The 14,428-nt window shown below is 36.7% G+C and overlaps 1 protein-coding gene across 2 annotated transcripts; it reads left to right on the top strand.

The window, feature by feature from the left end:
* The first annotated feature begins 11,484 nt into the window (after positions 1–11,484).
* LOC104780450 (putative receptor-like protein kinase At3g46340) lies at positions 11,485–13,101 on the top strand. Of its 2 annotated transcripts, none has more exons than XM_087509079.1 (5): positions 11,485–11,640; positions 11,756–11,882; positions 11,991–12,056; positions 12,331–12,520; positions 12,690–13,101. In XM_087509079.1, the coding sequence occupies exons 1-5, from the start codon at positions 11,500–11,502 to the stop codon at positions 13,099–13,101; spliced, it is 936 nt and encodes a 311-aa protein (XP_087365205.1). In that variant the 5' UTR covers positions 11,485–11,499. The 2 variants fall into 2 exon arrangements, with proteins under 2 accessions (XP_087365205.1, XP_019099925.2); XM_019244380.2 differs by having other exon boundaries at positions 11,500–11,590; positions 11,754–11,882; positions 12,699–13,101.
* Positions 13,102–14,428: the final 1,327 nt, after the last annotated feature.

A 14,428-nucleotide genomic window follows, 5' to 3' on the forward strand; every position in this document is an offset into this window, starting at 1 on the left:
AGTTACTTGGTTGGATCGAAAGTGGTTGTTTACACAGATCACTCTGCCTTAAGGTACATTTACTCGAAAAAGGACACCAAACCTAGGCTCCTCAGATGGATACTTCTTCTGCAGGAATTCGACATAGAAATTCTGGATAAGAAAGGAATTGAGAACGGAATGGCAGACCATTTGTCTAGAATGAGAATTTAGGACTCACTTCCAATAGATGACTCGATTCCCGAGGAGACGCTAATGCACATCGACTATTTGGAAGAAATGAGCCACACGATAGCTTACTCGATCCCCGAGTCAACAGGGTTGGTCGAATTCATGGCAATCGAGTCAGCTAGGCTACCTTAGTACTCTGACTTCGTGAACTACATGGTTTGCGGAGAAATTCCTAAGGATTACGATGCTCACAAAAAGAAGAAATTCTTTAGGGACATCAAAAACTATTACTGGGATGAGCCTTACTTGTACAAAAAAGGGACAGATGGCCTGTTCAGACGATGTATAGCAGAGGAAGAAGTCCGATAGGTACTAGAGAACTGTCATGGGTCCGACTATGGAGGTCATTTCGCTACTTTCAAAACCGTCCAAAAGATACTTCAAGCTGGTCTCTGGTGGCCAACCATGTTCAGGGACACACAGCTCTTCATAACCAAGTGTGATCCATGCCAGAAAATGGGTAACATCGGTAGGAGGAATGAGATGCCTCAACAGCCGATTTTGGAAGTCGAAGTTTTCGATGTTTGGGGAATAGATTTCATGGGACCTTTCAACCCCCTCCCCCCCTCAAATGGAAGTATGTACATCCTGGTAGCAGTCGACTATGTCTGAAAATGGATCGAAGCAATCACCAGTCCTACAAATGAACACAAGGTCATTTTGAAGATGTTCAAAAAACATCATTTTCCCAAGATTTGGAATCCCAAGAGTAGTAATCAGCGATGGAGGAACCCACTTCATTAATAGAGGTTTCGATGGCTTGTTGAGAAAGCATGGAGTCAAGCATATGGTCGCAACAGCTTACCACCCGCAGACCAGCGGACAAGTGGAAGTAAGTAATAAACAGATCAAAGCAATATTAGCCAGAATCGTGGGAATCACAAAAAAGGATTGGGCATTTAAGCTAGATGATGCCTTATGGGCTTACAGGACAGCTTACAAAACACCGATTGGGCGGACACCTTTCCAGTTTCTTTATGGAAAAAACTGTCACCTTCCGGTCGAGGTAGAATATAAAGCAATGTGGGCGACCAAGCTACTGAATTTGGACATAAAGAATGCTCAAGAAAAGAGAGCAATGGATCTCCACGAACTTGATGAGATACGGTTGGAGGCCTATGATAATTCAAGGATCTACAAGGAAAGAACCAAAGCCTTTCATGACAAGAAGATCCAACACAAGGATTTGAAAGCTGGAGACAAAGTCCTTTTATTCAACTCGAAGCTCCGGCTATTCCCATGGAAGCTCAAGTCAAGATGGTCAGGACCCTCCGAAGTTAAAGAGGTCATGCCCTATGGAGCAGTGACTTTTCTCGGGAAGGATGAGACTAAGTTTACTGTGAACGGCCAGATAGTGACGAAATATATGGCAAACGAGAGCACAGAGGCGGTGTCGTCTTTGCATCTCGTCGATCCTGCGCCAGTCTGAGATGAATTGAAAGTCAAGCTTAGCGACTATAAACAAGCTCACTTGGGAGGAAATCCCAACGGCAGAATTGTAAACATAACTTACGTTTTTAAGTCCTTTCTCTCCTCAGTGTTTTTGCCTACCCGATGACCTACGCGATACCCCCCACGATCAACCCCTCGGATGCTGGTCCGAGCAAGTCGTCCGTGCATATCATCGAGATCTCTGACGAGAAAATACCGGCACTTGCTGAAGTCGGCGACGACCCTGGCTACACGTTGGCGAGTATGGAGGCTGCTACAACCTCCTTCTTCACCAACCCATGAGGTACCAAATTCATCCATCCTTTGTAAATAACATTGCATTTAGTTTTATTTCATTTTGTGTGATTCTTGGATTCTTTTTCAGACTTTTATTTACACAGAGACTGTGTAATTTAAGTTTGGGGGAGGGTCCTATAATGTATATAACATTGTGTTTTATTTTCTTATTTCAAAATTTTTGCATGCTAGTTTTATTCATTTGAGTCTGCATCTATGTGCATTGAAAAAACCCAAAATTTTTTGAAAAATTAAAATATTAAAAAAAAAGAGTGTTTATGTAGTTGCATTTACATAGTAGGATTGAGTCTAGTTTGCTTCATATAGGATTGTTGCATATGCATTTTAGGGGACAATGATTAAAACCACCTTGTTTAATGCCAAACCTTAGGATTGAAGCTATAGCCCTTAATCACAGTTCATTGTTGCTAGATCAATCTTTGGAAAAAAAATGAAAAATCTTTGTTTAGAACCTTGTGTCTTTTGAATGCTTCCTCCACTTGCTTGAACATTGAATCATCTCTATATTATTGGACTTTATTTGAACTTAAAATTGTCTTGCTTATGGAATTTGAATACTTGCTCACGGTAACTCTAAACTCGGGTTATCACTCCATTCTTACTAATCTTTTCGTTTAACCCGACTTGTTTTTCCCTACCCTTGAACCCAAACCATTCTTTCAAACCTTGTTATGAATTGTTGAGTGAGGCCTTTTCATTGTGCTATAGGTTGTGAAACCTTGAGAGTATTGAGAACGAAAAAGAACTGGCTCTTGATTTAGCTGAGTTAGAATCATTTGGACTAGCTAATAGAATCGGTTTTGAAAGATAGGTGGTTAGCATGTTTTTTGGGTTGGGTTGAGAAATAAAAAAAAAAAAGGGAAAGAAGAAGAAAAGAAGTCCCTAAGATTAGAATAAAGTAGCTCTAAGTCTCTAAGTAAAAAAACAAAAAAAAGAGAGAAAAAGATCTTGCTATAGTCTCCTAGAAAGAAAGAAAGAAAAAATATATATATACATATTAGGAGTTTAGCAAAGAAAGAAAAAAAAAAAAAAAAAAAAAAGAGCTAGATGTTTAAAGTTTAGACCTTAGGGATTAGAAAAAAAAAAAAGAGTTAAAAATCAAGGTTCTGGGTAGTTTAATTTTAGGGGGTTTAAATAAAAAAAAGGAGAGAAAATGAATGAAAAAAGGGTAGATTATCAAGAGTTAAACTTTGTATACCCAAATTATTCTCAATCTTAGATAGTTTTCACAACTGTCTAGCATTCCTTCTTTTGAGAGAAAACCACCCAAAGAATTTGTTTGAAACCACCTTACCAAAAAAGCCTTACCCTTGAAACCGATTAAGCTTGATTCACATCCCATTTGCAAGAATTCGCCAAACACTTAATTGAATGTGAAAGAGATATTCTTTGGACTTTCAAGTCTTTACTTTTAGTTGGAGTTTGAACTAGATCGATGCATGGTAATAAGCATAGAAAAATATTTGCAAATATGTTGATTGATCTTAGCACCATTAAACTATCTTTAAGGACTATAGCTTGAATCCTTCGCTTAGATCCAAAGGTTATGAGTCACATTTTAAAACGGCACCCTCTTACTTCTTTGCTAGAGGACTAGCAAGATTTAAGTTTGGGGGTCTGATAACTCTTTACTTTACGTGTTTTAAGTCTCTTTTTTTGTCTATATTCTGCATTGTTATACCCTTAACTTAGCATTCTTAGGTCATTAACTGTAGGAATTCACTTTTAGGCCATTTAGGGTGTTGCATTCCTGCATTTGCATACTTTGGATGAAAACAGGTGCTTTAAAGCCTAAAATGGGGAAAAACAAGGACAAATCCGAACGTGTACCCGAAGGAGCCATTGAGCTGGAAGAACAGTCCGAACCCTAACACGATCGAGGAGGATCCGAGAGCAGGAAGATCTACCCGAGGATTAACCCGACCTCATCTTCGTGCACCCCATCGAGTAGACCCTCGGGCAGGACTGGGAAGCTAGGTCAAAGGGGTTTCCATATATAAACCCCTCCTCTTATTCCTTGCAAACGAGCACGCCGCAGACCCTCAAACCAGAGAGCGAGAGCTTCTGTGAGAGAACTGAGCGACTCAAAACACTTTTCACTTTTTTGTTAGGATTTTTTATATATCTTTTTGTCATTTCCTTAGATCTCTACTTTGTACTCTTTATCCTCTACTCTATCTTTTAATACAATGCAATTTTCGTTCATATATGCTTTTATGTTTCTTGCAATGATTTCCGAGTAGTGTAGTAAAGTTTCTAGGGATGGGATAGATGATTTTGTGTTCTTAATCGGTTAAGATGTCTTAGTTTGATTGAATATGTTTTATAGATTCCCTTCTAGGTTGGTGTTCTTAATGCTGTCAACAAACCGAGAGGGTGAGATTAGATCTAAGGTGTTTTACCACCGAGAGGTGTAGATGAAATGCTTGAATCAACCAATGCTAGAGATTTACTCACTTAGCCTAAGAGATTAGATGAGTAAGGGGTTTGTTGACAATAATGAATTGGTTCTTATTGCCTGATTGGTCATGTTTCTCCAACGAGAGTTGGGTAGGGGAGTGATCAAGGTTGATTGTTTCTATCACGAGAGTGTTTTAACAAGATATTAGAGATTCATTGTCTAGGGAATATTTGCTTGAGGCATGTAAGACATCCGTATTGGTCAGGAACACTTAGGATTCGATTACCCCATCCTTAGAAGCTTTCGTATTTTTATTGCTTGCATTTTTATTCATCACTCAATCCCTTATCCGAACAGGTACACGATCACCTTCTTCGAGTAATCCCTCGAGTTGTTCATACCTTCTTTGCTTACTCGATCACCCCACCCGATCCTGTACTTGAATGTTTGCATCGAGTGCTTAGGTCGTGTGGTTCTTTGTTTACATTCTTTTCTTTTATTATTTTAGGATTGTTAGACAAAACCCCATTATTGCCTTGCTTGACTTGCATTGTTCTGATTGCATCCTTCCTGCTAGCATAAACAACCATTTGGATTGATAACACTTTGTACTACAACTGCATAGGGAATTGATACCCTGGGTGGAAAAACCTGTTATCATCCGGCCTTTTGTAGTTCATGTGTGAAGAAGAACTTAGGTAATATGTGCTTCGTCCGATCTCCCTTAATGTACTCTTCCTTGAGCTGTGCGATGCAAGCGGTATTGTCTTCAAATATGATAGTCGCTTCCTTGTCATCGGCCATGCCACAATTCGACCTGATATGTTGAGTCATTGATCTCAACCACACACACTCACGGTTGGCTTCATGCATAGCCAAAATTTCTGCATGATTAGATGATGTGGCCGTTATGGTTCGCTTCATCGAACACCACGAAATTGATGTACCACCGTGCATAAACACATAGCCGGTTTGAGACCTTGCATTATGTGGATCGGATAGATAACCTGCATCAGCAAAACCAACTAAACCTTCTTTGTTATAGTTAGTATAAAATAAACCCAAATCCAGCGTTCCTTGTAGGTAACGCAATATATGTTTGATACCGTTCCAGTTCCTTTGGGTCGGACAAGAACTAAATCTTGCTAGGAGGTTCTTGGCAAAACAAATGTCTGGTCTAGTGTGGCTAGCCAAGAACATTAACGCTCTTATAGCACTGAGGTATGACACTTCCGGACCGAGAACTTCTTCATCGTCTTTCTTTGGACCGAATGGATCATTGTCCAAATTAAGGCTTCTCACAACCATTGGGCTAGGCAATGGGTGAGCCTGGTCCATATTAAATCTCTTGAGTACCTTTTCAGTATATGCCATTTGATGCACAAGGATTCCATTATCTATGTACTCAAGTTGTAATCCCAAACAGAATTTAGTTTTACCTAGGTCTTTCATTTCAAACTCTTTCTTGAGATATTCAACTGTTTGGGTGATTTCCCCAGTGGTTCCAAGGATATTCAAATCATCCACATAAACTGCTATGATTACAAACCATTTGTTTGCAAACTTCTTTATAAAAATACATGGACTGATGGGATCATTCTTATAGCCTTCTTTGGCTAGGTACTCACTTAGTCTATTGTACCACATACGCTCACTTTGTTTCAGTCCATAAAGGGATTTGTTTAGCCTTATGCAGTATTGTTCTCGAGAACCATTCTTATCTTTGAGCTCAATACCCTCTGGTAATCTCATATAAATTTCATTATCCAGTGGACCATATAAATATGCGGTCACTACATCCATTAGCCGCAAATCAAGTTTTTCTCTTATAGCTAGACTTATTAAAAATCTAAAAGTCGTTGCATCCATCACAAGGGAATATGTCTCCTCATAATCTATTTCTGGTCTTTGAGAGAATCCTTGTGCTAAAAGTCGTGCCTTATATCTCACGATTTCATTATTCTCAATTCTCTTCCTTACAAAGACCCATTTGTGTCCAACTGGCTTTATATCGAATGGTATCCTTAAGATCGGACCGAACACATTCCTTTTATTTAATGAATTGAATTCCACGTCAATGGCTTCTTTCCATTTTAACCATTCTGATCTTTGAGTGCACTCTAATATAGACGTGGGTTCATGATCCTCACTTATTTCAAGTGCTACCTTATAAGCAAATATTTCATCAATGTCGATATCTTTTTTGTTCCATTGAATTCCAGACATGATATAGTTTATTGAGATCTCATTATTATCAATACCTTCAGGACCTTGAGATTCAGCGTCGCAAACCTCATTCGGTACCTTAGGATTTGCCGCGGCCATGTCTATATTTTCCTTAACTTCGGTTTGATTTGCACCTTTCTTAGATTTTCGAGGGTTCTTATCTTTGGAACCTATTGGTCTACCACGTTTCAAACGTGCCTTAGACTATGTAGCAACTTGATTGTGTTCCTTTTGAACATCAATATGTACTGGTGCATTACAAGCTGGTATGTACGATTTTATAACTCTCTTTGGGTCAACAAAGGAATCTGGCAATTGATTAGCTAGCTTTTGTAAATGTATAATCTTTTGGACCTCTGCCTCACATGCTAGAGTCCGAGGATCTTTCCAATTTAAGGATGTTTGATTCCATGATATTTCTTTGACCAGCTTGTTTGTCTCTCCACCCAACATAGGAAAATCGGATTCAGCCAACTGACAATCCGCGTATCTGGCCTTAAATAAATCACCGTAGTTGGCTCTAGATACTTAATAATGGTTGGAGAATCATATCCAACATATATTCCCATCCTCCTTTGAGGTCCCATCTTTGTTTTCTATGATGGTGCAATCGGTACATAAACGGCACACCCGAATGTTTTTAGATGGGATATGTCTGGCTCATGACCCGTTAGTAATTGGGATGGCGAATATTTATGCTCACTAGATGGCCTGATGCGTATAAGCTCTGATACATGTAATACTGCGTGTCCCCAAGCCGACACAGGGAGCTTTGACCTCATGAGTAATGATCGAGCAATTAATTGAATTTGTTTAATGAAGGATTCAGTTAATCCATTTTGTGTATGTACATGTGCCACGGGATGTTCCACATGCTTACCCTCATGGACATACAATATTCATTAAACGCTTGGGATGTAAATTCACCAGCATTTTCTAGACGTATAGTCTTAAGTGGAAAATCTGGAAAGTGGGCTCGCAGACATATGATCTGGGCCAGCAATCTAGCAAACGCAAGGTTTCTAGTTGATAATAAGCAAACATGCGACCATCTGGTCGATGCATCAATAAGGACCATAAAATATCTAAACGTCCCACAAGGTGGGTGTATTGGTCCACATATATCTCCTCGTATCCTTTCCAGAAAATTTAAAGTCTCTTTAGTGACTTTCACTGGTGATGTATAATGAGTTTCCCTTGTGCACATTCTACACACGTGAGATTTTTAGGGATAACTAGTCTCTCTTTAAGAGTGTGCCCATTTGAATTCATAATTAGCTTACGCATCATGTTAGAACCCGGATGGCCAAGCCGGTCATGCCATAAAGTGAATTGTTCATTGAATTTCTTATTCATTGCCATATTAGCATCTATCATATTAATTTTAGCATGGTAAAGACCAGTGGATAATGCGGGTATAGTCTCTAGGACTTTCTTATGGCCTTGGGTGATTTCAGTAATATATAGGAACTCTTGGTTTTGTTTCACCCTTAGTTTCAACATGGAAACCATTCAAACGAATATCTTTGAAACTCAATAAGCTTCTCTTTGAGATGGGTGAATATAAAGCATCACTTATTTCAAGATGTGTGCGATTAGACTTGCTATACCCGCTATTGTGCTAATATTGACATTTTTCAAAATGAGATTTTGCAAAATATCTCTTATCATTTAAAATTGTGTGGCTTAATCCACTATCCCCCACAATTATATTCTTGTCCTCAGCTATTTCTCATGGTCGAAATCTCCTCTCCTAGACAATCCAAAGTCTCATAATCCAATTGGTCATCATTCTCATGGTCGAAATCTCCTTCACCATCAAGATGAACCAGATTAGCTTCTGGATTCTTTTTTCAAATTCTCTTGATAGAGATCAACAAGATGCTTAGGTGTTCTGCATGTCTTTACCCAATGATTCTCCATACCACATCTATGGCAAATGGATTTGGTCTTATGTTGCGGTTTGAAAATTCTGCGGCCTCTACCTCGACCACGACCGAAGTCTGATCGATTCCCACGGCCATGACCATCATAATTATTTCCATGGTAATTGCCACGACCACCATGTCCTCTTTCACCACGGCCACGACCGTGATACTTGCTTCTATGGACGTAGTTAGACTCTTTAGTCTCTTAAGGCTCTTTCTTGGTCATATCAACCTTGTGAGCTTCTGGTAATGGAGCAGTACCAGGAGGTCTCATTGCACTATTCATTAGTAATAACTCATTGTTCTGATCAGCAAGTAGCAAACAAGAGATGAGACTTGCATATGTCTTAAAACCCTTTTCACGATAATGTTGCTGAAGCAGTATGTTATTGGTGTGAAAGGTTGAGAATGTTTTCGCTAGCAATTCTTCCTGAGTAACCTCCTTACCAAATTGAGCCTTTGGTAGGAGCACCGTCTTTTTGTGTCCATATCTGTTTTTCAACTCTGTCCAAAGGTCAAGAGGATTCTCAATGGTAAGGTACTGATTCTTGAGACTCTCAGCAAGATGATGGCATATTAGCAAAATCGCCTTGTACCTACTCTTTTCAGTACAATCATTATCATCCTCAATGCACTCACAAAGGTCCTTTGATTTCAGGGTAATTTTAGTGTCCAATGCCCATTATAAAATACAAAACATGCACCCGATTATTTTCATGCGGTATTTAAAACTGAACCATGCAATCATCTTGGATTATGCCATGCGGTATTTAAGACCGAACCATGCAATTAATTTCGTCTAGGCCATGCGGTATTTAAGATCGAACCATGCCAATTTTAGTAAATAATTTCTTGTCTTTTAATATATAGTTTTTGTCTTTTAATATATAGTTAATATATGCATAAAACAATCCTAGACAAAAATATAATCTAGTATGGACAAGGAAATATGCAAATAATTTTAAGTTTTAAATTTTTCATTTTCTCTAGATAAGATTATTTCCTTTTTAGTTTAGTAAATTTTCCTATTCTGAATAGAATTAGGACAAGAGGTTTTAGAAAAAACTTTTCTCTAGGGTTTCAATTTTAAGTTCTTAGTTTTAGGGTTTCATGCAAGACAAAATTCCGATTTTAAGTTTCAATTTATGCAAGACATAGAATCAATCAAAACAATAACAATCAATCTTATCCTAAGCAATTCTAAACCTCATACAATCCAAATTTTAAAGTTTTAGGGTTTAGGGTTTCAAAGCTTAGGGTTTTGATTTGTTGATTGTGTAATTGTATATTTTAGGGTTCCAATATAATTAAGAGATCAGGTTCGATATATTTGTCCGATGAGTTCCATTTATTTACCTTCTATCGTTTTGGGGTTGACTGGAATTGATCTGGGAGCTAAAGACCTCGGATATAGCTTGAGCTTGATCACGAACCTCGGACTAGTCACGAACAAAACTTGATCACGAACAGAATCTTACCATGAACGCGGATTGATCACGAACAGGAACCGATCGCCGAGCTTGAACGAATAAGAACTTATGTGCGGCGGCGGTTTAGGGTTTTAGGGTTAGGGGATTTTTCTCAGTTGGTTAGAGCATTGTGCTGATAACGTGTTATGAAAGTAGAGATACTCGAAGGATGTATTCTCTCGTATTATTAATGATTCAATTGAATAATACATTATATAGTAAAGGATAAAGCCCTAAGTAAAATGTGATTCCTAAACCGATTTAGAATAAGAGAAAAGGACTAATGGGCCTTGTGGACTTGGACATATGAATGAGCCGGTTATGGAGATCCACTCCAAGTGATTTACAACATATATGATTTTCGAAAAATGACAAAAAAAAAAAAAAAAAAAGATAAAAAAGATAAAAAAGAAGCAAAAAGAAGCGAATAATCCATTAAATCAGGATGTTGCATAAGAGCCAGTGAGTCACCTACCATATACAACAACAAAGTAAATTACCAAAAGAAAAGAACAATTCAAGTCAACTCTTTATATATTAACATTTATTCACCTCTCATGTTAGTTATTTAGTTAGTTAGTGGTTTCGTACTATTATAGCATATACTTTTCTGTTATTAGTAGTATGATAGTATCTTTGTGATAAACTAGACCACTTGTATAAACTATAAACTAACCAAAAACGGCTTATTGACCACTAGAACGTATTAATTAATCCTTAAATTTGTTTTTGCATTTTAATCATGTTCTCACGTTTTCAGGCTTCACTTGGGAAAGTCTTTTTTTGATATGTCGAAAAATATTTATGTGCTCCTCACTGCTTATATGTAAACATCATAGATTGTTCAAAACTTAGGCCAGTGCATGTTTTTTGCTTCGGAACTACGAGAATATGGAGAGTCCCCAAGGAAGTTTGCTGCTCGCACTTATATCAGCTTTCTCTCTTATTCACCTTGTCCAAGCTCTAGATCCCGAAGGTACCGACGCTTCTAATATTTCAATTTGACAAACTTCTTTTCATGTAAAAAGATATTTATATCGCTTTGGCGCCCCCTGATTATGAGACTTATGGGTGGTCGTAGTTAAAAATTATGTTTGCTAAGATCATCTAACACATTGTATGCTTACTTACTAGCTTCTCCAAATTCAAGCTATAGTTATTTTCAATAACCATTGACATCTTTTAACTTAAACAGGGTTAGTAAGTCTCGAAATCCCGGTTCTCCAAATTCCAATGAAATTCATTGTACTTGCTTCTGCTATTGTGATCATTCTCGTTCTACTAGTTCTCATTTGTGTGTGCAGAAAGAAAAAAGCACGAAGTCATGTGAAAGGTATAATTTGAAGAGACTCTCATCAACAAATTATATTTTACAAGGTTATCACATGTATGGTTTTTGTACTAAATATTTCTTTCTACAGACATACCCCCTTCACCAATTCCATCTACTAGTAGTAAATCAGACGACTCGATCAAGACAAAAAGGAAAAAGTTTACTTATTCAGAAGTTACAGAAATGACAAAAAACTTTGAAAGAGCTCTTGGTGAAGGAGGTTTTGGCATTGTCTATCATGGTTATTTGAATGGTTCAGAGGAAGTAGCTGTTAAAATACTCTCCCAAACATCATCACAAGGGTATAAACATTTCAAGGCAGAGGCATGTAATCCTTTAAATATTCTGGAAAAGTTGTAACAAAAAATATGTATATTTATATACATCATGCATGCTAAGTTAATGTGTTTTATATATTTGTTAAATTGTTGGTATGCAGGTTGAACTTCTGCTGAGAGTTCATCACATTAACTTGGTTGGCCTTGTTGGGTATTGCGATGAACGAGGTCACTTGGCTCTCATCTACGAATACTTGTCCAACGTGGACTTAAAACATCATTTGTCAGGTGAAAGATGTATATAGGTGAAAGATGTATATATGCATATATAACATTATTATTCCTTCGTTATTACAAAAATCATATACAATATCTTATTTTGATGATTTATTGTAGGAAAACATGATGTCTCTATTTTGAAGTGGAGTACTCGATTAAGAATAGCCATTGATGCCGCACTAGGTTTCTACTAACTCAAAATAGCTCTTAGTCACTTACCTTGTTTAAAGTTAAACCAAAAGTTTATTGTAATCATTGAACATTCAACTAATACATCTTAACCTAACCTAAACAAGCCATATAAAACATATCTAATGAATATTTCTAAACTCTTGTTAATCAAATGTTAGTCACAATTTGAAATTTTTGTTATAGTGGTCAGTGGTGATAGTGTTGAGTTTCAAGATATTTACATTGTGTAAAACTTAGTTATATGCGCGTTTGCTAATATTTTTAGGACTGGAATACTTACATATTGGTTGTCGGCCATCAATGGTACATAGAGATGTCAAAAGTACGAATATATTGTTGGACAAGCGATTCACTGCCAAAATTGCGGATTTTGGGCTTTCAAGATCCTTCCAACTTGGAGATGAATCTCATATTTCAACAGTTGTTGCTGGTACTCCTGGATATCTAGATCCTGAGTAAGTATTTTAGATTACGTAGTTTTCTTTATAAGTGGAATCTTTTAGTCGATGCTTAACCATCCTAGATGTGAAACTCACCATTTCATGTTGAATTTTAAGTCCATATTCATATTAGTTGGTATACTGATCACATATGAATCATACTGCATATTCTCTTGCCTGCCAGGTATTACAGGACAGGTAGGTTGGCCGAGATGAGCGATGTCTACAGTTTTGGGATAGTGTTATTGGAGATGATGACAAACCAACGTGTGATTGACCAAAACCGCGAAAAGCGACACATAACAGAATGGGTTGCGCTTGTGCTTAACAGAGGAGATATCACCCGGATCATGGATCCTAATCTTTACGGAGATTACAACTCAAACTCTGTATGGAAAGCTCTTGAATTGGCTATGTCATGCGCAAACCCTTCTTCAGAAAAACGACCAAGCATGTCCCAAGTTATTAGCGTACTAAAAGAGTGTCTAACTTCAGAAAACTTGATGAGAAATCAGAATCAAGACATGGAGTACACTGATAGTTCCCTTGAAATGACCATGAACTTTGATACTGAAGTTATCCCTAGGGCAAGGTAGTTATTGTAAAAGAAGCCTCATTCATCAGGTAACCCACGTTGATGAATTGTTGTTGGTATAATCTTTCGTCAATGTTTTTGTTTTGAGACATCATAACTAAAATTAAACGAAAAAACAAAACACTCTTTTGATCTCGTGTTCTGTGCTGTATTGATATTTGCATGATTTATCTTCCACATTCGTAAGCTGGTTTCAGTGCCGGCTCAAGGTTTTTAGGGTCTCCTGGGTAATTTTTTTTTTTTCGAATGAAAGATCAAATTTTTTTTTTTAATCTCGGTTTTATGTTAAAAAAAATATGGATTTATAATATATACACTTAAGAAGATTATAAAATTTTATTTTCGTTCTACTGTTGTTGGAGTCTGTTAAGATAATTATTGAAGATAAAAAAATCTTTTTGATTACTGACTCATAAAAACAAATTCTTAAAACATATTTTAATGGACTATTTTTGTGTTATAAATTTTGTTTTTGTCTTTTTTATCTTACATTATTTTTCTGTGCCCTTTTATCTTGCATTATTTTTTATTTTTGCCCCTTTATCTTACATTTTTTGTTTTGGTGCCCCTTTTATCTTACAAATTCTTTTTTTCCAATATATAAAAAAAAAGTATTTATTTCCTTAATCTATGAACCCGGGCGGTCGCACCGCTTGTCCCCTATCTAAGCTGACACTGGCTGGTTTTAGTTATAGGTCTTGAACCGATTAGTAATGTTAAAAATATTTTGGTTAACCAAAAAATTCAGTTCGGTCTGGTTTTCAGTCAACCGATTCTTTTTTTTTTAATAACTAGATTCTATTACGGTTATACACAAAATGAAAGGAAAATTAACCAGCATTCGTCAATAATCGAACAACCCAAAATTATCCAAAATAATTGGAAAAGCCGGGGTGAAAAACAAAAGAAAATAGAAAAATTCGGTTAGTTTAGGTTTTGAAGAACCAAATGTTATTTCAATTAATTTCGACAACATTTTCATAATGAAAAAAATAACCAAAGAACAGAACAAACTGAAATAACTGAAATCCCATAGCTATCAAAAAAAAAATTTCTAATAAATCTACCACATTCCAAAACTTATCTTGTGTCTTTTACTACATTTGATTACTCCTTTCAGGTAATACTATAAGCCATGAGTAGAAACACGAATGTAACCCTATGAGTTTTTTAAAAAAATATTAATAGAAAGAGTAATTCTTTTTTCTTTTATTTATTATTTTCATGTATTAATTATTGTGTTGTCTTTACATGTACTCTCCTATTTCAAATTAAATGGAATCTTTTTTTTTTTTCATTAATTGTCTCTTCATCTCTTCTACTGAAAG

Source organism: Camelina sativa, chromosome 4 (genome assembly GCF_030686135.1).
Source record: "Camelina sativa cultivar CO46 ecotype springtype chromosome 4, ASM3068613v1".
In the NCBI taxonomy this organism is placed as follows: Eukaryota; Viridiplantae; Streptophyta; class Magnoliopsida; order Brassicales; family Brassicaceae; genus Camelina; species Camelina sativa.